General features: G+C 36.9%; 1 protein-coding gene across 5 annotated transcripts in view; it reads right to left on the bottom strand.

The window, feature by feature from the left end:
- ARHGAP24 (Rho GTPase activating protein 24) overlaps positions 1–26,425 on the bottom strand; it is a 539,142-nt gene that overhangs the window by 28,095 nt on the left and 484,622 nt on the right. For all 5 annotated transcript variants that reach the window (XM_011951777.1, XM_011951776.1, XM_011951780.1 and 2 more), the window contains one exon: positions 1,311–1,443. In XM_011951777.1, the coding sequence (XP_011807167.1) occupies positions 1,311–1,443 (133 nt within the window). The remainder of the gene's footprint in view (positions 1–1,310; positions 1,444–26,425) is intronic.

Raw genomic sequence — 26,425 nt, 5'->3', positions numbered from 1 at the left:
ATATGGCCCAACAATTCTACCTTCTAGGTATACACTCAAGAGAAATAAAAACATAGGTCCATGCAAAACTTTGTACATGGATGTTCACAACAATATTATTCATAATGGCCAAATAATGAAATAAAAAAACCCCACAGGTCTGTCCGATGAATGGATGAATAATGGAATATTGTTTAGAATTAAAATGAATGAAATACTGATAAGTGGCACAACATGAGTAAACTTTGAAAACAGTGAAAGAAGCCAATCGTGCACGCGCGCGTGCACACACACACATACATTGAATGATTCCATTTATAAGGAATGTCCAGAATAGGCAAATCTATAGGGACAGAAAACAGATTAGTAGTTGCCAAGAACTGGGGAAAAAGCAGAATTAAGAGAGGGTATGAGGTTTATTTTGAGGCAGTAAAAATATTGCAAATATTCTAAAATTAGATTTTGGTGATAATGTAATATCTCAGAGTTGCACAACTCTGAGAATATACTAAAAAACACTGAATCATACATTTTAAATGGGCAATTGTATAGTATAAAAATTATACCTTACCAATCTGTTTAAAGAAACAGCAGTAGGTAGGATTTTGTATACAAGCCACTGTTTGAAGTGGTTTGGGTTTACACAATTAAAAGATTATGAGACACAGCAGTCACTTTTTTTGTGTGATGTGTGGCCTGACATAGCATTGCATTTACCATTTAGGGAAATAAAGTGGCAAGTTGTGCTGATTTAATTTATTCGGCCATATTTCTTTTTTTGATCAGAGAGGGAATCAGAAATGGTACTTGAGCTGTATTTGGAAAGTCTCAATGTGTGTGAGGTCAATACAAAGGATAGTGGAGAATAACACTGGTGTAGAGGACTACGTGCTCTGCTCACAAACCAGAGGTTCCCGATAAGTCCTGCTCTTGCAAATGAAGCAGGGCATTCCAGATAAGTCCTGCTCTTGCAAAGGAAGCAGGGCGTTCCCGATAGAAGCCAGCTGCAAACGGCAGACCCTGGGGGCTTGTTTATGTGTAAACATCTTGAAAATCCAGAAAGTCAGGGAAAGGTCAGAAAAACAACAATGTGTCTTGTGACTTGGTAACAATCCACAAACGACTGTATAAAATAAAGCGGAGCGTGTCTTTCGGGGCGGCCGCCATGTTTGTCTTGTCTTGTGTTGTCTTGTGTGTTCATTCCTTTGTTTAGGAAACACGCGGACCCCAACACACTGGGATAGGGCAATGGAAATTTACAGATTTAAGACTAAGAACACACATAAAAATTCCAAACGAAAGCTTATTTGGAAACAAATGCATCAACTTACCGCTTCCTCTTCCTTGCTGAGCAGTTTGGCACATGACAAAAAATCTTCATATTTCGCATAAGGAATAACTGGTTCTGGAAGTTCTCGGAGGTACAGCTTAAGAAGTGATGCCACCGTGTGTACATCTGTGTTGCTGTGGAGATAGAAGTGTGAAGATATTCTTTGGAGTAAACTTCATACCATTCTATTTATTTTTTTCAAGAGTCCAAGAGTTAGAATTCCATCCAAGTTGGCAATTGAATGAATCAACCCAGTTTTTAGAGAGCACTCATTTATGTGATGCCTATTAGGTGGGGAGAAGAAGGCCTAGAAAGATCTATAGAATCCTCAGTGTAAAGGTGGAATGATGGCTAACAGAGGCTGGGAGGGATAAGTGTATGTGTGTGTGGGTGGGGTGGGAGTGGGGATGGTTAATGGGTACAAAATATAGCAAGGTAGAATGTATAAGATCTAGTATTTGATAGCACAACAGGGTGACTGCAGTCAACAATAATTTATTGTACATTTAAAAATAACTAAAACAGTATAATTAGAATGTTTATAACACAAAGAAATGATGAATGTGTGAGATGATACACAGCCCATTTACCCCGATGTGATTATTACACATTATAGGCCTGTATCACAATATCTCATATACCCCATAAATATACACACTGACTACATACCCATAAAAATTAAAAAAATTAAAGAATCCTCAGTGTAGTTTGAACATTCAACCATTTTTCTTTTTGTGTATTTGATGGTAAGCAAAGGTGTTAACTTAAGAAAATAATGAGAATATATTAGATCTGAAATAAAATATACTGTAATAAAATTTACTAAAAATACCAAATCTATAGATGGGTGTATGCGTATATTCAATATCAAAATGAATTACTAAATTCCCGCTCATCTCTCAAAATGTTGGACTCATTTTTGAGAAAGTGTTGGTGTTTGCCTATAGATACTCGAAGCTTAGTGTGACATGCCATAAATTTTTAACAGAGTTCATTTTGAAAATGATTGATTCAAAGCATAATTGTTTGTCTAATATTCTAAGATAGCTGGGAATCCTTAGAGTGTTCTAGAAAAGAAGAGAAATGCTATGAAAATAAACAATAAAAACTTAATGTCCTTTACATAACTTGAATAATTTATTTGTATCCTCTGCTGAGTGTGAGTGGCAAGATAACTTACTAAATAACTTACTAAAATATTAATTTATATTTTATCTTCCGTATCTTATATTTCCTATTAATCCATGAAGATAGATGATAGCAAAGACAGGAAGAATAGAGTTTTTATTTGTGTGGGGGAAGTCGTTTTGTTTTTGTATCTCCGGGGAGAATAAGCAAAAGTGTGAAAGGAGAGTTGATTCCTGTGAACTGAGAAGAGTGGTAGCGAACAATCCAGGGAATTCTTTACCTCACTCCCAAGCTGTGCTGCAGGAAGTGACATGTCCTGTCACTTCAGAGAGGTGTGCTCTGAAAAGTTGGGATGCAGGCAGTGGTGTCTCCTGCCTCAGTGAATATTCTCTTATCCCAGTGGTGACATGGAAGCAGAGCCAACTTTACGAAATTATATGAGCTGAGACAATGGGCTTCTCAGTTCTCAGTTTCAAACCTGTGAAATCCCATGGGTTGATTTCATCAGCTATTTACTGCACATCTACTCCTAATGGATATTATAGGAAACACAGGGGCTAGGACCTTAGGGGTTTAAATAAAAGAGGTATTATTCCAGCCTGCTCACGACTTGTAGTCTAGTCAAGACAGCAGATATTAAGCTGATAATAAGACAATTATGTGATTACAAAATAAGGTGAGTGGAAATATGGAAAATTATTGCATACCATCTTTTTTATTATTGCAAAACCCTCAAGACAGGGTTTTGAGGGCTTCTCTGAGAAAATGATGTTTGAGCCAAGATCTGAAGGGTGTCTAAGGACAGAAGAAGGCATTTCTGATCAAAGCAAGGGAGAAAAACAGCCTAAAGTGGGAGGAAGTCTCCTGTCCTTGCAGAATTGACAAAGGCTAAGAAGGTCAGAGCGCAGAATGGACATAGGTAAGGTCTGAGCAGTAGGCAGTAACCTCATGGACCATAGGACTTCGCCTCCTTCAGGGTAAGGGCTGAGGTTTTCCATTTTGACATTGGAGTCTCTCAGAACAGGCATATTGTTAACTGTTTTATAGATGTTAAAATGATGGAGGTTATCTGAAAGGGCTTGTTTTAACTAGTTAATTGTATCTTCTTGATAATTAAATAAATACATATTTTTCTTTCTAAAATTCTGAACTGATAAACACTACAGAAGAGGTTATCTTAAAACCTTGTAAAGAAAATAGAAATCATGTTTCCAGGACGTCTTGAAAACTGCAATCAACTCATTAATTCCTAAAACTAAATTCCAAAAAAATCATTTTTAAAAGACATACCTAAAATAGTCTCAATGGTAAGACAAGGAAGACACTAGTATTTTTGTTTGTTTTCTGACAAGCCACCGTATTTCATGTGCATCAGAGCCTTCTGTGTTTTTCTTGCTATATCTACCCCTCGAAGGGACAGTCATTAGTAGTAAAAAAAAACACAGCCTGGGGCAGGATAGGCATAGCAGTCAAATATTCCAATACACTAATTCCTTTTGATTCCCCTCTAACCCAATCTATCATCGTGACTCAGATTTGTTTGCCTTCAGAGTCAATGACAATTTTGTTAGTTACAAGTAGTACAAAGATAGAAGAGTATAAAAATAAAATATAAAATAAATAAGTATATATTTCAATATACAGAGTATGTTATATATAATTTCATGACTATATAAACAGAAGATATCAAATAGTTATAAATAAATACTATAAATAAATGAGACAATAATGATAAACAAGAAACGTATTTAACAAGAAATCTGCTTTAAAGTTTCATTGATGATCTATTTATTACATTGACTGTTCCCAAACACACTGTTTTTAAGGTAACTTCCTTAGCACTTACTCTACTGTTTTTGCTTTTAATGAAGTGAAGCACTTTATAAACTATGGTATTGAGAATCTTTGAACACTAGATGGCGAGATTGCAAAGTTAGACAATGGGATGGTGTAAAAATTGTGAAGGATGAAGGGCCACAGAATCATTCTTCCTCTACCAGCAATTGTCTTAGCTCCAAAGCTGCAGTAATGTTCCAAGAATAGAAATATTTGAGACATGAATCAAGGTAAAAGGTGGAGTGGGATGATTATTTTATTTCTTCCCAGAAGTGATACATTACAGGAGCTTTCTAACATTATAGTATATATGAGCACAGCTAATTATATAGAAATGATGAAGAAAAAAATGAACAATTTATATATATTTTTTGATTAACAAGGGTTATTAACTTTTGCTTAAAGGCTAAAATTTAAAAATTTATGACTCTCTTTTTTTGGCTTTATTAAACTCAGGTTACCCTGTAGAAATAGAGACTTCAGCATTTTTCTAGAGTTTTCATTTTTGCTTTGTCCTTTCTCACTGAAGAAAATAATCATTTCTGGACAGAATCTAACATATTTTTCCAGTTCTGATTCACTTTAAGAGGTTCTCAGTCACATGCCCTAATTGTCAGGCTACCCATTACAATGGGGAAATCTGGTGCTTCTCTGAAAAATATCTTTGTATGTTCAGTCTACAAAAGAGCAACCCTGTCAATCTCACTCTCTAGCCTTCTATCTCCTATTGAAAATCCACTACTTTGCCAAATTAATATCTACTTTAATATGTGTAACCAATTAATTAGATATCAATATTATGTGCTAATTGCCCAGTGTACCTAAAAGAAAGTGCCATCTTTGTCTCAGAGAAATACATCTCAGTCTTCACCAAAGTGAAGTGAAGTGATTGCATTGTGGCAAAAGTCTATATCCAATGGATGATAAAAATTCTTCACCTAATAACAACAACACATCTGCACACATCAGGGCCTCACTGAAGGCCCATGAGTAGGTTCTGCTATTAACCCCATTTGGGATACTTCAACAGGAAACTACACAGACAAAAATTACTTTTGGCTAATCACTGAGATACGAGGTGCTTTAGAGTCATGCTCTCTGGTATGTTAAATAAAATTGAAATTCGCCCAAGGAGTCCTCCCTACAAGTTCCTAATTGCAACCTAACTCAGTACCAGAAACAAAGTGAAAGCCTAACGAGGAATAAACAGCTCAGTTTCAGTCAATCACAGGCAGCTGTTCAAACCATGTATGAGATGTAAACCATGTAATGGGGCTGTCTCTGTACCTCACTTCTGTTTTCCGTAGGTTACTTCTTTTTCTCGTCCTGTAAATATAACCTGCACATGTGGTAGGGTGGAACATTCTGAACCATTTTGTCCCAAACTGCTGCTAGATTCTAGAATCACAAAATAAGTCTATGAAGATCTGCAAAACTAGATTTGTTGTAATTCTGTCTTTTGACGGTAGAAGTTCAAAACTATTTGCTAATATAAAGTCATTATACAGACTCAAGTCCCTTTCACTCAGCTGGTAGTAGAGCCTTTTCAGAAGGTAAGATATGTAATCAAGCACGTTATATCCAGAGGTAGGAAAAAGGCAGCATGAGATACACCCAAAGATCTGAGTGAAAGAGCTATCAGACTAGGAGGAGCTTTGTAGCATATGTCCCTTAATTGAGCAACGTATAGGTTTTGTTCACATCTTATATTGTACTTGGACTTTATGTCTGAATCCTGTTTCCTCTTGGTTATTGCTTTTTTACAAACTTAAAGGGAGAATTCCATGAGGCTTCCTATGATTGACCTAATTTTGTATTCTCATCGGTCTACTTTGATCCTTCCGCGATCACTCATTCACTCACCAAGCAGTTTCTGAACACCTGTGATGTGCACAGCCTCATGCTACATGGTAGGTGAAAAATAAATGAACAACATAGACTCTTCTTTCTTCCTTTGAGTTTATATTTCTCACTTTTCCATACCATGCCTCATTTTTCTCTACTTCATAACACTTTCTGTATATTCTAACTGCTGAGTTCCTGCCAAGCATGTGATCTGAAGAATGTTCTTTATATTTCCTGGAAATTATCTGTCCTACTTAACACCTAGGTGCAATATAGGCCTCTTATTAATCTGAACAAGGATAAAGGAGTCTGACAAGAATCCCTCCTTGCTCATCGTCCATCTCCATTCCTCCTTTCCTCATAAACATACTTACACACACTGATAAATCCAAATGCCACCATAATTACAAGTATAATATTACATAGACAAAACCTTGTAACATTTACGTCTCAAAATTAGAAATGGGAATTTTTCACTCTGAATACTATGCAGAGAATACAGTATAATCCCTTGGTTTAACTGAATAGAATGAATTTGCAATGCACCTACACAGGAAGTTATTAAAGATATTGTGAACTTATCTGCAACAAGCACAATGAGATGATCTAAAATTCACTTAGAATTAAAAAATAATAATGTCATATCCATCAGCCTCCAGGGAGAACACCCATGAGACTGAAAGCATTTGGCAGTACTTCCAACATGAATGCTACCACCAAATGGTCTTGCTTAAGCAATACTCTGCTTTGCCTGCTGAGTTCACCAAGACACAGAAAAGCAATTCCAAAGATACTAAGCAGCTCCAGACTAAATTCAACATCTCTTTAAAGAGTCTGGTTCCGTTGAAACTTATTTTTTTATGTATCTGTCAAAACTGATGCACTTTTCAGCAGTGAAACTAGAATCTAGTTAAACCTGTCATGGCTTATTGCACAGCTACATAAATGTCACCACTGAATTATATACAAAACCAAAGGACTGTTTCACCTCCAGGCTAAGTGCTGGACTACATTGAACTAGTGCTTGTCCCAGTAGAATTCTCCTGGTTTAAAGCTGCTGATGGCAGAGAACTGCATGATACCTGCTATGGTCTGAATATCCCCCTATCCTCTTCGTACATCAAAGCCCTAACTTCTAATGTAATGGTACTTGGAGTTACAGCTCTGGGAGGTAATTACGGTTTGATGAGGGGGGGGGCCCTGGCCTGATGGGATTAGGGCTTTTATAAAATGAGACACTAAAGAGCTTGCTCTTTCTTTCTCCTCTTGTCCAAGAATCCAGTCAGAAGACAGTTATCTGCAAGACAAGAAGACAGCCTTCACCAGAGCACAACCATATTAACACCCTGATCTTAGATTTCCAGTTTCCGGAACTGTGAAATAAGAAGTTTCTGTTGTTTAAGCTACCAGTCTACAGTATTTTATTACGACAGTTTGAATTGACTGAAACAACCTCCAAGTCTACTTTTGGTGAGCTTGTCTATAAAACTGTTGATGGTACTGTCAGAGTACTAGGTTATGAAATGTTATTGCAAAAACAGAAACATGCTTTCAGTTAATGTGAATTTATGGAAACACTGTCAGATAAACCAATGTGATACAGAACACAAAGATTCACAACCTTGGCTGCACCCTGGAATTAACTGAAAACGTTTTCTAATAATTGTTGACTAGTTTTTATACATTCCAGTATAATTGATCTGGGTTAAAGCTTTGGCATTGATCTCTTATTCTCTTATGCAGCCAATATTGAGAAACACTGATACAGAACATGGATTTGGAGTGGAAAACTCCAAAGAAAGGAGGAAGTTCCAATGTGTAATGGTCACCAGTTTAAATCCGGACACTTCTAGCATCCGTAGGAGCCTACTAGTTACGTATTTCTCTCTCCAGTATTCCCCAGTGGAAGACGTGGTGGAAAGAATGTTTGTGGGGCCATAGTGCCTGATATGGTTTGGCCCTGTGTCCCCACCCAAATCTCATTTGTAGCTCTCATAATTCCTGCGTGTTGTGGGAGGGACCCAGTGGGAGATGATCAAATCATGGGGGTGGGTCTTTCCTGTGCTGCTCTCATGATAGTGAATGGGTCTCATGAGATCTGACGGTTTTAAAAATGGGGAGTCTGCCTGCACAAGCTCTCTCTTTGCCTGCTGCCATCCACGTAAGATGTGACTTGCTCCTCCTTGCCTTCTGCCATGATTGTGAGGCTTCCCCAGCCATATGGAACTGTGAGTTCTCCATGAAACCTCTTTCTTTCGTAAATTGCGCAGTCTCGGTTATGTCTTTATCAGCAGCATGAAAACAGACTAATACAGTGCCCAGCTTTACCAAACTGTCACATCGATCTTTTCTTTCCTCCCTCTAGAATTACTTCTGTGTATAGAGGCATGTGTGTAGAGACTTCTCCCTTTCAATGCTAGATTATCGTGTAAAAATAATATTTGACCATTTAATGTACATTGACTCCAGCATCCCATATGTGCAAGCACGTGCATGTGAGTACACACACACACACACGTACACAAATCACTCTCTTTACATATATAAGATAATAATAAATAAATAAATATAAAACACCTTGTAGTATAGCTGTAAAACAGAGATGACATTGAGCAATCCGAGTTTGGTGCTTCTAAACAATAGACTCCTCAAAAAGAAGATAGCTAACTCCCTAACTGAAAAAAATTATGGATATTTATTCATTTTCTATTTCTGACTAATATTTCCCATGAGTAAGTCTCTATTTCAATGTTTCTTTGACACCTTACTTGCCTTTCCCTTCCACCTCCTTCCCTCTTCTCTGACCACCATTCCTTACTAGTTAGCTCTTCCTCTGCTGGCCTCTAAGTGGTATTGTTTTCCTGGATGACCTGCACACTCTTTGGATTAATCCATGAGTTCCACTATCACTTTGCTACAAGACTACATAACATCTATCTCTGTATCAGACCTTTCCACTGAATTCTTAGATGTTTCATACATATTTGAACTTCACATGAACAAAATTGACTGGCAACAACAGAAAAATCTCCCCTTGTGTAAAATTGTTCCTCTTTAGGATTTTTTTTTTTTTTCACAATGAATGGCATCACCATTTACACAAACAAGCAAGAAACCTAAAAGTCAAACTAAATTTGACTGTTCCCAAGACTCTAAATCTGACAGCGATTGGTGATTCTCTGACTGAGCAGTATGTTGGAATTACCTGGGAAGTTAAAAAAAAAACACGAATGCCTGGTTCATATATATTCTGACATAATAGCTTATGAATCCATGCCTTCTTTGGCACTCTTAGTGACACTGCTTAAGTTCTAGTTTGTATTACTCACCTCCACTAACACAATATCATATTAACTGGTTTTCCCGATATCAAGACTGTCCTCCTACCTCTAACTCCCTTAAAAAACACATACAAGTGGTAAACATCAGTACTAAATATAAATAACAAACAAAATGAATTGTTGTATAGCTTTTGAATACGATTTGAATGCAAAGGGCAATTGTTTAAGCATAAATAAACAAATATGTATGCCACAAAAAACACACACTTATTTTATAAATTAGTCATTAGAGTTGTTGTCATTTAGTTTGAATATGTTTGAGAGAATCAATTCACTTTAGAATTAGACATATTCTAATGTGTCTATGTAAATTAAAAATTTAGACTAAAGAATAAAAATAAATTCTGACATTTTCTATTACAGTACCAAGGTGTTTTAACCAAAAAAGAAAAGTTAGCAGGATCGAGACACTTACAAGGCTTGATGTAGAACATTCAGAAAAGTTTCCTTAAAGCAATAATTACATCAGTATGAAATTCTTTTAAACAGGCTACTTTGTACAACATATGCATTCAGCTGCAACAAGCACAAAACCTAATTAAAACCTTAAGTGCTGTCCGTTACAAAATAAATCAACACAGCTATTAAGATGACTCAATATGTCCCTCCAGCTTTACTGATTTTAGACCCAAGATTCAATCTTATATCCAAATTTAGCTTAGAAGTAACATTCAAATGCACACAATACATCTCATACTGCAAATGACACTAATATTTCCCCAAATTACAAAAAAAAACCATTAACTTTCTCCCAAAGCGATTAAATCTAAAGTCAACGAGCCCACAAAGACTTTTCTATTAAACTAAAATCCTAGTCATATCAATGATCTATATAATTATTTAGAACAAGTATTGACATTTGAAATAAACAATGATAAAGATATGATAGTTTGCTTGCAAACTACAGAGATTCTATTGTAAATGTGTGTGCATACACATATTACACACAAAAATGTACAAACATACAGATACATATATATTTTGTTCATTGTAGAATTATTGTAAACATATCCAAACAGTTTTATGGTATGAAGAAAATCAATCAAATCTCCTGTGGGATGTTGTTCTCTTCTCAGTGTCAGTAGATCTTCATTGCATTTGTCTATACTTGTCCCAGGAGAAAGCTAAAGCCTTGAGATCCCACAGAGTATCTGTAGTTATCAGTGGACAAAGTAATTAGTTTGCTTAAGACTTTTAATAAACACAGGCATTCTAGATTTAGATTGGGAGTCATAATGAAGCAGTATCTTTTCATTATTAGTAAATATATTAATATATGCCTGAGACTTCCTCACACGGCACTTTCTTGCTTCAGTTGAACCTAGGACTTGAAGTGCAATGGGTTGTAATTTCAGTTTCATATGGTCTTAAAAGTTTTGGCAAAATGTTAATGAACTTGGCATAGCAAAAATAGAAAGTTTTGGCTGTATTTAGTTACTTCGCCATTGTATTTTGCCTGCCTACATCTTTTTCCCTTCATTAAGCTCTGCAGATGGAATTTCAGAAGAAACAAAGGAAATGTAATCTTCATAATACATTCAACAATTTTTCTCATAATTGGAGAGACTTTAGATTATGTAACCAAGGACTTCCCAAGAGAAGCATTGTTGGTGTTTTCATGCTGAGGGGTACCTTTATGCTTAAATGTGTGTGTGTGTGCGTGCATGTGTGCGTGTGTGTGTGTGTATTCTCTAACAGCATTTAAAAGCCATATTATATATACTTTAATATTTCCATTTTAAAATAAAAAATAAAATATAGCCAAACATCGCAAATACTTTTCTAGCTAATGAAGGCTAGAAAGTAACTTATTAATGTGTCCCCAACAATGACCTTACTGCATGTCACTCATTTCCTGCCATATTCACTACAAGAAAATTATGATTATCTAATTCGGGGATAAACAATGAAAAACACATATATTCTTTTCTAGAAAATATATTTTCTTCCAATAAAAATAAATAAAGTAAACAAATCCTTGTGCTTCATGCAAGAGATGAGTAACTAGAGGCCTAGTTTTTACACAGCTGAATCTCTAACTCGTATTGTAACAGGGAAATTAAAAAGATTTTCTGGTATATCCAGTTGAGTCAACAAGTTATTGCCAAAATCATTCAAGTTCACACAAAACTTGTCCCTTCTCTGAATACTTCAGCAATCTTTTATTCCAACATGGAAGTATTCTTACTGTATTGGACTGGACGATACCATCCTAGTTTATTAATATGTATGTATAAATCAAGGGGAACACATAAAAAGCTTTAAAAGAATCCAGTTATGTCTTTCCTGTGGCTCCCACATTAAAACGCAGTCATGAGCTTTGCTAGAAGGGATCCTTTGTCATTACACGTCAGATGTTTCTTATATTAGTGTTTTCTGTTTGGACTACTTTGTAAGAGAGTTCAGAGTGAGGAAAGAAAGATTGATGAAACAAATTTAATTGAGAAGAGGCAAGTATTTTTGTTTTATTCTGGTTTGGTTTTTGTTACTATTGCTTTGTTATAAATCAAAATCTAGTTTACTTTGGAAGTATAGTGCATCGATATTCACGACAACATTACAGGAGCAGAAAACAAATAAAGGTACTGGTCCTGACTTAGAACTGTGGTTTTTTATGAAATTTTGAACCCATTCATAAATGGGACTATGACTTTGTACACTGACCCAGGCAGGCATTTTGCCTTACTTGACAAAAGCTAAATTCCAACAGAAGTTTAGAAATTATTTTTCAGCATAATAATTTTCAAGCTTCCTAAATTGTAATCTATAGAAACAAGCACTTGACTTTTCTACTTCCTGAGATATCAGAAATATGGGCAGTTTTTCATTCAACAATGACATTCAAAATATACTCCTAGTATTGACTTATTCTTTGAATATTTATTGAATGCCTACATTATATCAGACAGTATTCTATATTCAAATGCCTACATTATATCAGACATTAGAGATAAAAAAGATAATTAAGGTTCACAAAACCCTCTACCTTCTTTGAGTTCATCTTCTAGTTCTATGTGTTTTACTTTATGAACACAGTATTCAATGAATATCCACAGTGATGTCCTCTTGGGTATGTAAATGTGTGTTCCCACGATAGCATAGATGTTTATCTCAACCCTAAACTGATATTCCCAGAACATTACTATTAATTCCTTAGAGACTTTGTAACCATTTCCTTAACATTAATTACCAAAATAATCAGAAAAATCAAATATTTTAAAACCATATGCCTTCTAAAGAGTAACTTGGATTCTTTTAAAACTTTTTATCTGTTCCCCTCAATTTATATATACATATTAATGATAAGGGTGGTATCATCGAGTCCAATATGTTAAGAATACTTGCATGTTGGACTATAAGATTGTTGAAGTATTTAGAGAAGGAACAAGTTTTGTGCGGACTTGATTGATTTTGGCAATAACTTGCTGACTCAACTGGATACACCAGAAAATACTTTTAATTTCTGTCTTACACTATGAGTTAGAGATTCAGTAACTAAGCCTCTAGTTACTTTTTAGAATGGCTCATAAAAAGTAAAGAATACCTCATAAGCACGTGGAAAAAAAGGTTCAACATCAATAGTCACTTGGAAATTGCATATCAAAAACTAAAATAAAAGGCCATTTCATACCCAGGTAGAATAAAAAATCATAACCCTCATACATTGCTGTTGGAAATATCAGATGGTTCAGCCTTTTGGGAAAACAGTTTAACGGTTCCTCAAATGTTAAACATGGATATGACCCAGCAATTCCACTTCTAGGAATAGTCCTAAAAGAAATTAAACATATCTCTACACAAAAACTTGTACATGAATCACAGAAATCTTATTGATAATAGCCCAAAAGTAGGAACAACATCAATGTCTACCAACTGACAGATGAAGAAACAAAATGTAGTATATCCACAAAATGAAATTCTACTCTTCAATAAAAAGGAACAAACTACTGATACATGTTATGACATGGATGTGTCAGAGGCATGTGAACCAGAGCAACTCCATCTAGAATAGGGGCTGGGTAAAATAAGGCTGAGACTTACTGGACTGCATTCCCAGATGGTTAAGGTATTCTAAGTCACAGGATAAGATATGAGAAGTCAGCACAAGATACAGGTCATAAAGACCCTGCTGATAAAACAGATTGCAGTAAAGAGGCCGGCCAAACCCCACCAAAACCAAGATGGCAATGAGACTGACCTCTGGTTGTCCTCACTGCTACACTCCCACCAGCGCCATGACAGTTTACAGATGCCATGGCAATGTCAGCAAGTTACCCTATATTGTCTTAAAAGGGGAGGCATGAATAGTCCATTGCTTGTTTAGTATATCATCAAGAAATAACCATAAAAATCAGCCCTCGGGACTGCTCTGTCTATGGAGTAGCCATTCTTTTTATTCCATTACTTTCCTAATAAACTTGCTTTCACTTTACCCTATGGATTCGTCCTGAATTCTTTCTTGCAAGAGATTCAAGAACCCTCTCTTAGGGTCTGGATCTGGATCCCTTTCCCTTAACAGATGAACCTCAAAAGCATTATGCTAAGTGAAAGCTGGATGCAAAAGAATAGTGAATGATTCCATTTATAAGAATTTCCAGAAAAGGAAAAATCTATAGAGACAGAAATCAGATTAGTGGCTGCTTGGGAAGGAAGAGGAGCTGGGGATAACAGTAAATGTGCAAAAGAAATCTTACTGGGGTGATAAAATGTCCTCAAACTGATTTATGGTAATGGTTGCATGACTTGGTAAATTTGCTAAAAATCAATGGATTGTACCCTTGAAATGGGTGACATATGATATGTAAAACATGATTCCCTTTATTTCAAAAACATGAATTTAACGGATATGTTTTCATGCAAGAAAATTTTCAATCTGAGTCATAAAACACAGAAAAAAACACACTTTCATAACATAAAATCTTATAAGTATCTTACTTATTTTCAGTAGAAATTTCTTAGAGGTTTCAAACCATAAATGAAGACTTCCTGGATTAAACATACAGAGGAGTTTCTGGTGAAATACTAGTCTCTGTATCACATAGATTCGAGAATATTATTTTTCCTTCTACCATCAAATGTTAGTCAGAATAATCCATACCATTATTATCCCCATCATCATACTTAAAATGACAATAAAAAGTGCCTATAGCATGCCAGGGCCTGTGCAATTTCACTTACATATTCCAGGTATTTTTGTTCCATTTTGTTTTATTTTTAAGTGAATGAATACAACAACCCTGTGAGATTAGACATTATGGTTTCTATTTTATATGAGGAAATTAGTTTTGAGAAGTTAGGTAACCAGTTTTGTTTCATTAACATGGGTAGTAAGTGGCAGATTTAGTCCCACATCTTTCTGTCACGGAAGACTGAACTTTTTAACTTCTACACTACGTTCTTGCAAATAAGTAGACAAACACCAACTGATAGATATGCCAAATACTGAAAAACCTCTTGGTTAATTGGGCACTTTTATTTATAACCCATTGGGTTTCAGTGGAAGTGAGCCGAAATTCTGCAAAGAAAAATTGAAAGGAAAGCAAAGCTCATACTCCCAATTCTAGATGCATGGGCTTTTTAGATATATCACAGAGTAAAACACGATGCAACATGACAGATTTTTAGTTTACACCCTGTCCCACATAAAATATTTAGTTAATACCCATTCACGGAGGTATTTCTCACATATGAGATATTTTTCCTTAAAGCCTGTTGTTTTTCAGACCTTGGTGTGTTTATAAAGCAGTTTCATGGAACTCTTGTGAGTTACTCTTTGTTCAAATTAGAGAAGAAGGCAAGCATTTAAAGGAAAGAGGCCTCCCAGTGTTAGCAAAGATGACTTGACTGTATTTCCCAAAGTGTGGGTTATTCCAAGTAATGCAAGATGCCACAGAAACAGGATATTGACATGAAATAACTTAGCAGAAACACCAATTCTTTCTTGATTCTCTTTCAATTCTCCTGACTACATCAAAGAGGAAGCATCGTTTGGGAAAAAGAGGCATGTTAAAATGGTACCAGCACATGCCAATCCCATTTTCATCAAATCAACAGAGGGCCTTAGGGTCAGCATCTTCAGAAAGCAGCCGTGTCAAGGGACATTTAATAACATGTTCTTGTTGTCATTGTGCTTATGTTACATTGACCTTGTGTTTATGTAAGTAGTGCTGGTTTTCAAAGAACAATAATATATAAATTCCCTTTTACCACAAAACTGATAAAGAAAACTGGAATACATTTAAAGAAAAATATCAATAAACCTAGTGCAGGCATTATACGAAAATGGCTAAAACCATGAGGGTGAGAGACAGGACTAGCTAAATTTCCTAGGCCGACTAAGAATCCCTAAGCCTAGCTGGGAAGGTGACCGCATCCACCTTTAAACAGGGGCTTGCAACTTAGCTCACACCTGACCAATCAGGTAGTAAAGAGAGCTCAGTAAAATGCTAATTAGGCAAAAACAGGAGTTAAAGAAATAGCCAATCATCTATCACCTGAGAGCACAGGGGGAGAGACAATGACAGGGATATAAACCCTGACATTGGAGCCAGCAACAGCTACCCTCTTTGGGTCCCCTCCCTTTGTATGGGAGCTCTGTTTTCACTCCATTAAATCTTGCAACTGCACTCTCTTCTGGTCGGTGTTGGTTACCGCTTGAGCTGAGCTTTCGCTCACCATCCACCACTGCTGTTTGCCGTGGTCGCAGACCCACCGCTAACTTCCATCCCGCTAGAGTGTCCACTGTGCTGCTGATCCAGCGGAGGTGCCCATTGCTGCTCCCAGTCGCGCTAAGGCTTGCCCTTGTTCCTGCATTGTCTAAGTGCCCAGGTTCCTCCTAATTAAGCTGAACACTAGTCACTGGATTCCACGGTTCTCTTCCGTGACCCACGGCCTTTAATAGAGCTATAACACTCACGGCATGGCCCAAGATTCCATTCTTTGGAATCTGTGAGGCCGAAAACCCCAGGTCAGAGAACAGGAGGCTTGCCACCATCTTGGAAGCGGTCCACCACCATCTTGGGAGCTCTGGGAGCAAGGATCCTGTCCCCACCTCCCCACCACCACGGTAACGAGGGTAGTATGTGAATGAGAGAAGTTTGAGAAATACTAAAAAATAGGAACGTTAAGAGTTACTATAAGTAAACAGCTATTCAGGACTTTAGGGACTAGCCCCTCTCCTTGACTTCAGAAAATCATTTAGTGTGCTGAAAATAGGTAGCCTGTTCACCATCTACACACACAGGGCTTGCCTTAGGCAAATTCTTGGGAGGCAGTTCTTTGCTTTTCCAACTCTTTAAGAATGTAAATTCCTCCCGTTTACTGGTTCACATGCCCTCAAGCTACCACTTGCTTTCTCCACTCTCTTCCATCAAGCCCTGCCCTTAGATCTTTTATATACACTATGATATTGATGCTCTATAACTGTACAGTTTGCTACTGAAATCTTCAGAGTTTGAGTTTTTGCATGGATTAAAGTGTAAAAAGGGAGGAGTGTACCTTTCAGGCTGTCTTGAAACTTCAGGCCCTATTCAGCAGGAAGGAAATCATGTATTTTACACATCAACTCTATACCCCAGAAAATAGTTTATCTCACAATAGCATATGGCTTGCCTAGCCCTGTCAGAACTGATATGTTGCTCCCAGTAATGGTGTGATGTTGTGTTCCCATTTCATATATAAGAAACAGAGTTACATCAATTCTAATGATCTATATCCTTTACCATACACTCCTGCAGCTGATAGTCCAGCTGGTATTTCCCAAGTTATGGTTTTAGGACCGTGCAATAAGAATTACCTGGGGAGACGAATGCCATGTGGAGATGGGGACAGAGGTTGGAGTTATGTAGCTACAAGCCAAGGAACAACAAGGGTGTTGGCAAATATCAGAAGTTAAGAGAAAGGCATGAAACAGATACTTCCCTAAATCCTTCAGAGAGAGCATGGCTCTGCTGACATCTTGATTTGGATTTTCAGCTTCCAGAAATATGAGATAATAAGTTATTGTTTTTTGTTGTTGTTGTTGTTTTCAGCTACCCAGTTTGCAATGCTTTTTTATGGCAACCCAAGGAAAATATTACAGGGATCATGGAAAACTCCACAAGGAAGGGGAGTTGGGTGAATTTGTTAAGCTCTCCCAAAGGGAAAGGTGTACATGGAGAGGGTGGCGGGGTGGGCGAGGAGAGCATGGGATTATTCAAATAGTCATATATAGGGACTTGGATTTTAAAACAGAAAAGGGACAGGTTCTGCTGTTTAGAAAGAGATCTGGGCTCTGGGCTGAGAGCAGCCCTTCTACTACTGGAACAGCAACAGCAAAGCCATGAGAATGTGTAGCACTGCCTCAGTGCAAACACTCAAGCATTTTAAATACTAGGGTAGAACAAATTAAAATGAGCAAAGATCTTCCAATTTTAGTATATGTGTTGTTGAAGCAAGCATGAGCAAGGATCTTCATTTGCAACAAGTAGGTATTAGGATATTCTCTTGATAAATATTTGGTGCATACTATACGCCTGGTGTTGTGCTCAGAGAGGAGTGTTAAGGATCCTGCCCTCAAGGAGTTTAAATTGCCATGGGCAAGGCAGATGATAAGCAGTAAAGAAACAAACAAGATAACTACTAAAGGCGATCAAATGCTTTGAAGGGAATAAACAGAGTAATCTTAGATAGAACCTTCAGGAAGTTGAGGATTAAATGAAATAATCAGGATAGTATCCAGCACAAGGTAGGTTATTATTGATAAAGTTATTATCCTTCCTTAAAGAATGAACATTTTATCTACTAACTACCTCCTGTGTTTTAATTTGCCGCAGCAAATGATGGATTTTTCTGCCCCAAACAAAACATCTTTTTTTCTTGATATGTTTGGGGCTGCTCATTTGTTTTAATGCAGTGGTGGTCAAATGGGTTTCCCAATCTCTGATCGCAAAGTGCACATATGCTATGTCAAAAACAAGAGTCTAGACTGGACAGACCAGATTTCACAGCCCTCCACTGTCTCCTCTTCCTTTCCTCTGATCCCCGTAACCAACTCTCAGTCAGAGTGATCTCTGTCGCTTCACTGGCCCCAGCTTTTTGCCCTGGGGGACGGGCTTATTTCCTTCTCCTTACCACACCTTCTCCTGTCTTCCCTTGGAATCCAGATCTCATTCCCCCCTTCACATTGGACACTCTCCTCATTTCAACATCTTTATGCTTATAATAATTGCACTAGTGCCTATGAGTCTCCCTCTGCCCTGACCTGGTGCCTGCTCTCTGCCAGCCTTTGTACTGGGTGCAGAGGATAAGTCCATGACTAGGAGGACATGGTTCCTGCCCCTGGGCAGCACAGGCAGATTAAAAAAAAAAAAAAAATCACCTGTGGATTTGTTTACAATGCAGATTCCTAGGCATTCTCCAACCATTTAAATCAGAACGAGAGCAAAGTGGGGTCTGGGTATCTGAATCTTAAGATATTTCTCAAAGTCATTCTTACACATACTAATACTGGAGAATCTCTACTGTGTCTGTAGTACTCCCCACTTTCAAGTTCACTTTTTCGTAACTCAGTTCAGTAATCCCCAGACCTAAATTCCTTCCCAGAGGATTAAATTAAAATATGTCTGGCTTTTCTGTCTCCTAAGTTTTAGGCTTTTATTTTTTCATTTTATCTCTGTGGACTTGCAGTTTATTTAGTCACCAAAACAAATTTGAAAAATAAGCGAAAGGGGAGAATAGGAGAAGGAGGGACAAGGGAAGTGTGAACTGAGTACATGGGTGGGCAGCTGGGGTACCTCAGACAGCAGTTGTTTTCAGGATTCTTGGACAGAATGTGTAAAATTCCTGGCTTCATGAAGCCTCTGTCCTTGCTCCTGAACACTGTGTTGTAAGAGCATAGTTATTCTGTTGCCCAGCAGTTAATGCTAGGATGGCGACCACACTGCCATTCTTGACCCTACCTTCCCAACGCTTCCAAAATGTGTCTTCTTGAACAGCTGATACCATCTGGAGGACTTTGGTAACAAAATAACATTCAGTATCTAATTTGATTTTACACATTCTGGATTTCATTTTTGTCCCCTCAAAACTTGAAAGTTTAATATAAAAAGTTATATTTTAATTTGTTATCCTTCCTAAATAGAAAGAATAAAGAATGGTTAGAAACTGTGATATCTGTTTTCTTTTGTTTGTTTGCTTTTACAGTTGACAGGAACTGAAAGAATACAACTTCTTTCAGGTCAATGAGAATGCCCTTTCTCACAAAATTCACTGCCCAAGGAGTATGTGGGAATATGTCATAACTGTAGGAACAATGAGTCATGCCTATATAAAAGTCTCAAACTTGAACTTCAGAACTGGAAAAAAGAGCATACAATATAATTAAAGAAGAGCAGAAAGTCCATGGCTTAATAAAGGCTCATCCATGCACTCACAACTACTCTAAATTCCCACAGCATATGAATTTCAAATGACTTTTTCTCACACCATCTTTTCTTTTTTGCCCTCACACAGGACAAAGTGTTTTCTTCTCATTTAAAGGTGAAACATTATCTTCCAAATCCCAAATAGATCCATAGCTTCCAAAGCATAGGCAGATGTATGAATACATGCTCTCTAGCTGAGGACAGATATGTGCAAAACATTGAAAACAAAAGGGCCAGAATTAAAGAAATCAATGCACTGATACGATGAATTATTATATGGTCCTTAAGATCATACATTATATAGTCCTTAAGATCACACACAGTGAAAACTACTTAATGACATGGGAAAATGTCCATGATTTAATGTGAAGGAGAAAAGACAAGATGTAGAAGTTGTATGATTCCAATACCTTTTATACATAGCTGAATTTTGACACATCTAAATCTCTGCTTATCTATTTATTTATCTGCTATGTATAGCAAGAGCTCTATGGAGCGGTGAATTTTAAAACATTCGTATTTCCTTCTTGTATTCTTCCATATTCTAAATTGTACATAAAATGTTATAATCAAAATATAACTTTAATAATATTCAGATTAAACTTAATAACTATGGTATTAAATTAAATAATATTCAAATTAAACTTAATAACTATGATTTTTAAAATGTTATTTTTAAAGTTCACTTTAAAAATTAAATTTCAGCATTTACCATTAGAGATACAGTGTCAGTGACTAGAGATTATCTTTGCAGAATACTTGTGGGAACTTCTTTCTAGGTTTTAATAAATATATTTTAACAAATAAAGACAAAACCTGAATCCTATTGACTCTTTGTTGAGAAATTAGCATTATTAGAATAAACAGGGAAAATATTCATTCATTCTTACTCTTTAAAATGTTTCACAAGGAAACATTTCTGTATTTACAACTTAATGTCTATTCAAAACATTATGCACAGTCTGTATTTTTATCATTTTGAGGCTATGGACCCCAGACAAATCCATAGCTTCAAAACCACAGGCATATTTAAGAAGACAGATGCTCTTCAGAAGAGAGCAGATAGGTACAAAACATCGAAAACAACAGGGGAAGGATTAAAGAACCTGGGTGAGATAAACTTGAACTAAAGAACGTTCCCTGGCAGTTTGTCTCCACATCCCAATGACTAAAGCTGAGCTAGGACTTGACCATGTGAAATATCAAACAGCCAATTAACTTCATAAAGCCACATAGGGGCAGAACATTCTGCTTGGACAAGTTTCTGAAAATAACCTCACCATCCTCTGGGAAATTATGGATTTTCTTTCCCCTCCCCATGTAACTCACAATTACATTTTGCCACAAATATGTCACTCTCTTCTTATTACCTCACCATTCATGGATCTGGGAACTCCTTCTTCTAATCAACAGAATCCAGGAATTTGCATATCTGCCACTGGAGACAAAGGGATTCAAGCTTGACAATTTATCAAAAGGATATTTCAGTTGCCAGAGTGACCTTTTTAACATGTAAATAAAATTATTTCATTTACTTGCTAAAAATATTTTAACAGATTTCCATTTCACTTAGAATAAGAACTAAATTTCTTATTATAGGCCAGGTGTGGTGGTTCACACCTGTAATCCCAACACTTTGGGAAGCTGAGGCGGGTGGATCACCTGAGGTCAGGAGTTCGAGACCAGCCTAGCCAACATGGAGAATCCCTGTCTCTACTAAAAAAAAAAAATACAAAAATTAGCCAAGTATGGTGGCATGCACCTGTAATCTCAGTCACTTGGGAGGCTGAGGCAGGAGAATCGCTTGAACCCAGGAGACAGAGGTTTCAGTGAGCTGAGATTGTGCCACTGCACTCCATTCTGGGCGATAGAGGGAGACTCTGTCAAAAAAATAAAAATAAAAATTTAAAAAATTTTTTAAAAAAAAGAAAAGAAAAAGAAATTATTATAATCTGCCAGGCCATACAGAATCAACCTCCGTGGACACTATTCATCATCACTCACTGCATTCCTGTCATAGTGACCTCCTTTCTTTTATATTTAATTTAAAAAAAATTTTTTTAGAGACAGGGTCTTGCTCTGCCATCCAGGCTGAAGTGCCAGCAGTATGATCATGACTCATTGCAGCCTCAAACTTCTGGGCTCAAGTGATCCTCCTGCCTCAGCCTCCTAAGTTGCTAGAATTACTGGTGTAATTCTAATTTTTTAGACAGCTAATTTTTTAATTTTTTTTTTTTTTTGTAGAGACAGTCTCACTTTATTGTCCAGTCAGGTCTGGAACTCCTAGCCTTAAGGGATCCTCCCACTTCGGCCTCCCAAAGTGCTGGGATTACAGGCATAAGCCACTACATCTGGCCCACCAATGGCCTTCTTTATGTTCTTCAAACAAGCTAAGCTGTTCCTGTCTCTAGGACTTTGCACTTGCTTTTCCTCTACCTGCAACATGCCTGTTATACCTCCACCACAGGGTAGGTAAACAGGCCTCTTGTCATTCAAGTCCCAGCTCAAATGTTACGTCCTCAGGAAGGAGACGGGGTATCTCCACCACTTTACTCACTAGCATATTAGCATGTCACCCTCATTACTTTTCAAAATTATTTATATATTTGCTGTTTATTGTTTATCTGCCTATGACTCGTAATGCAAACCCCAGAAGAGAATGCACCTTGTCTCTTTCATCTAGAACAGTGTCTAAGACATAGTTAACATTCCTAAATTATTTGTTGAATGAATGAATAAGGTAGATTGTTCACAAAGGTGACTGTTGATAATTTCTCTCATCCTTATATATCCATAACATTACTTCTATCAAGAAGTAGAGTCAGCTTTCTCTCCTTTTTAAGCTGATTTGGTCTCGTGATTTGCCATTGACAAAGCGTATGCAGTGGATATGACATCGCATCAGTTCTGGGCCTACCCCTTAAAGGTCTTGTAGCTTCCACCCTTACTGTCTTTCAGTCCTGAGCCATGTTGTAGAGTTTCAACTATCAGCTATAGGGAGGAGCCCTGAAGGATACAAGACTGAGAAGAGAAAGCAAGAGACTCAAACAGTCATTGGCTATTCTACCCAACCCAACTTAGGCACCTGTTTTGTCAGTAAATCTCTCTAGGATACGGCAGCTGCCCTAAATTGCAGCATCCAATACCAAGTGGAACAGAGACAGAGCCTTTCTGCCGAGCATTGCCCACGTGCAGAATCTGAAAAAGTTGTTTTAAACTAAAAACATTTGGATTGATTTGGTATGAAGCAATAGATACCTCAAACAGTCATTGGTACTAGAAATTGGGTGCTGCTGCAACAAAAATCTAAAATATGGTTTGGGTATTGGTATTGGAACCAGGCAGAGTCTGCACAGCCAGTGAGGAAACTATTACTAACAGCTTGGCGAACAGTGAAAATAATTGCTATCAGAGGCTAGAGAAAGGTAAATGCTTATTAAACAGTGCTGGAAAAATTAACAAGGCTATCGACTGCAGTAACTTGGAACATAGAGAACATTCCTGGTGAACTTGTGGCCCTGGCTAAGGAGGTTTTCAAGCCAAATGCTGAATGTATTAATTGGCTTATTTTATTTGTGCATATGTTAAGGTAGTGCAAGAGCAACGTGACCTAAAAAAGAAACTGTTTCATTTTGTAGAATTTTGAGAAACTCCGTCAGCCCTAAGACAATATGTCTAACTGGTCAAAGAGTCTCAATGTAGGAAATGGCCATAGGAAATCAAGGGTGCTGACAGGAAAACATAGCTTAAAGGAAAAAGTCAAATGATGGGTGTGAGTATAACACTCCTGTTAAGACTTCTGAAAGACCCAGCACCTCATAGAGTCTTTTGGCAGTAGAAATCTTTTTTAACGATTTCTTCAGTCTGTTTATACATTGGTGTGTTTTATGCAAAAATACATACATTTTATAAAGGGATAAGTAGAGTCACATTTTATAAACTTTGGACGATATTTTATTGTCAGCCAATAGTTATCAAGAACTTGATTTGGAGATAACTGCTTACAGGGCACATCTGTTCTTACAGGTATCCTAAAACATAGAAAATATTCCTCAATTCCCCTACATTAGCAAAAATCTGCTGTAAGAACCAAATTATAAATGCCCGTGGAAAAACAATTTTAATAAATATGTTTTGCAATAATGTCAATGTCATATAATTAGCCATATATAAATATTAAAAGAGGGCACTGAAACTCATTATTGTCTCATGAAGTTCTTTGTAGAGGATGTTGCTTATCCCATTACACAATGTTCTATTATGAGGATCCTACTGACATATTTCTTGCTAATTTTGGCACTAAAAATGAACATTTCTCCTACATAAGTCATTGTTTATATGCTGTGGGTGGGACTGACCTATGTAACTATTGATCTGATTTTCTTTTTAAAGTATAGAATAAGAGATGTGGCTCCTTGGCCAGGCGCGGTGGCTCAAGCCTGTAATCCCAGCACTTTGGGAGGCCGAGATGGGCGGATCACAAGGTCAGGAGATCGAGATCATCCTGGCTAACCCAGTGAAACCCTGTCTCTACTAAAAAATACAAAAAACTAGCTGGGCAAGGTGGTGGGCGCCTGTAGTCCCAGCTACTCGGGAGGCTGAGGCAGGAGAATGGCGTAAACCCGGGAGGCGGAGCTTGCAGTGAGCTGAGATCCGGCCACTGCACTCCAGCCTGGGCAACAGAGCGAGACTCCGTCTCAAAAAAAAAAAAAGAAAAAAAAAGAGATGTGGCTCCTCAGCAAAAAGTGTATTTGCAGTCTGGAAATTTGTTCTGTGATCCTTGTTCTGAATTCATTTCTGTACCTCCACCTATATTTTTTCTCTCAGAGTAAATTTATGAATCCTTATAAACTACTTGTAATACTCTTTGTAAAAGACAGGGCTTTAATCAATTAATTGATCCTGTTTTATTTTTCCATTTATCATTATGTAATTAAAATTGTCCTAAAATGTTAAAACTGTATAATATTTTCTTATATGAATGCACCATTATTTGATAACCACACTCACAGGGAGATAATAAATTGGTGTTCAGTTTTTATTGTTACACTATTTGTAATAAACAACTTTGCACTTATGTTTGCTCTACATATCTGATCTTTTTCTGGGATTGGAATTGCCTGCATGAATGCTCCTGAAATATATTATCAAATTGCTTTACAAAGACTACAACAGTTTGCGTACTCACCATGTGTCTATCCATGTACTAATTCTACACTTTCACAGAGAAATAACACTTAGTATGTACTATGGTCTGAATGCTTGTGTTCCCCCAAATTCATATGTTGACACTTGATCACCACTGTGATTATAGTAGGAGGTGGAGCCTTTGGGGGGCGATCAAGGCTCTGCCTTCATGAATAGGATTAATGCTCTTAAAAAGATGTCCCAGACCTTGGCAAAAAATGTATGGCCAAGTCTTCAAAAGCAATTGCAACAAAAAAAAATTGACAAATGAGACCTAATTAAACTAGAGAACTTCTACACAGCAAAAGAAACTCTCAAGGGAGTAAACAGACAACCTATAGAAAGTGATAAAATATTCACAAACTGTGCATCTGTCAAAGGTCTAATATCCAGAATCTATAAGGAACTTAAACAAATCAACACGCAAAATCAACAAAAACAAAACAAAACAAAACAAAAAAACCAAAAACCAAAAAACAAACAAACCATTAAAAAAAGGGGCAAAGGACATGAACAGATATCTCTTAAAAGAAGACATACGAGATGCCAACTAACATATGAAAAAATGCTCATCATCACCAATCAGAGAAATGTAAATCAAAACCACAAAGAAATATCATCTCACAGTAATCAGCTTTTGTTAAAAAGCCAAAAAAACAAAAACAAAAACAAAAAAAACAGATGTTGGTGAGGCCAAGGAGAAAAGGGAACACTTAATCAATTAATGGGAATGTAAATCAGTTCAGCCACTGTGGAGAGCAATTTGGAGATTTCTCAAGGAAGTGATAGCTGAACTTACTGTTCAACCCAGCAGTCCCACTAGTAGGTATATATCCAAAGGAAAATAAATTATTCTACCAAAAAGACACATACACCTATGTATTCATTTCAGTGCTATTCACAATAGTAAAGACATGAAATCAACCCAAGTGCCCATCAATGGTGGACTGGATAAAGCAAAAGTGGTACATATATACCATGGAATACTATGCAACCATCAAAAAGAATGAAATAGTGTCCTCTGCTGCAACATAGATGCAGCTGGAAACCATTATCCTAAGTGAACTAATGAAGAAACAGAAAACCAAATACCCCGTGTTCTCACTTATAAGTGGGAACTAAACATTGGGTAAACATGGACATAAAAATGGGAACAACAGATACTGGGGAATACAAGAGAGGAGTGGGAGAGAGGGTGCTAAGGGTTGAAATAAACTACCTATTGGCCTACTATGCTCACTACTTGGGTTACGGATTCATTCAGGTTCCAAACCTCAGCATCATACAGTATACCTTTGTAACAAACCTACATGCAATTCTAAAATAAAAATTGAAAAAAGTAAAACAGAAGACATATATTTATAATAATAAAAATA

The sequence above is a fragment of the Colobus angolensis genome, unplaced genomic scaffold (assembly GCF_000951035.1).
Source record: "Colobus angolensis palliatus isolate OR3802 unplaced genomic scaffold, Cang.pa_1.0 Scaffold328, whole genome shotgun sequence".
Taxonomy (NCBI): Eukaryota; Metazoa; Chordata; class Mammalia; order Primates; family Cercopithecidae; genus Colobus; species Colobus angolensis.
The sequence above is the reverse complement of the archived record's forward strand: the minus strand, read 5'-3'. Positions and strand labels throughout refer to the sequence as shown.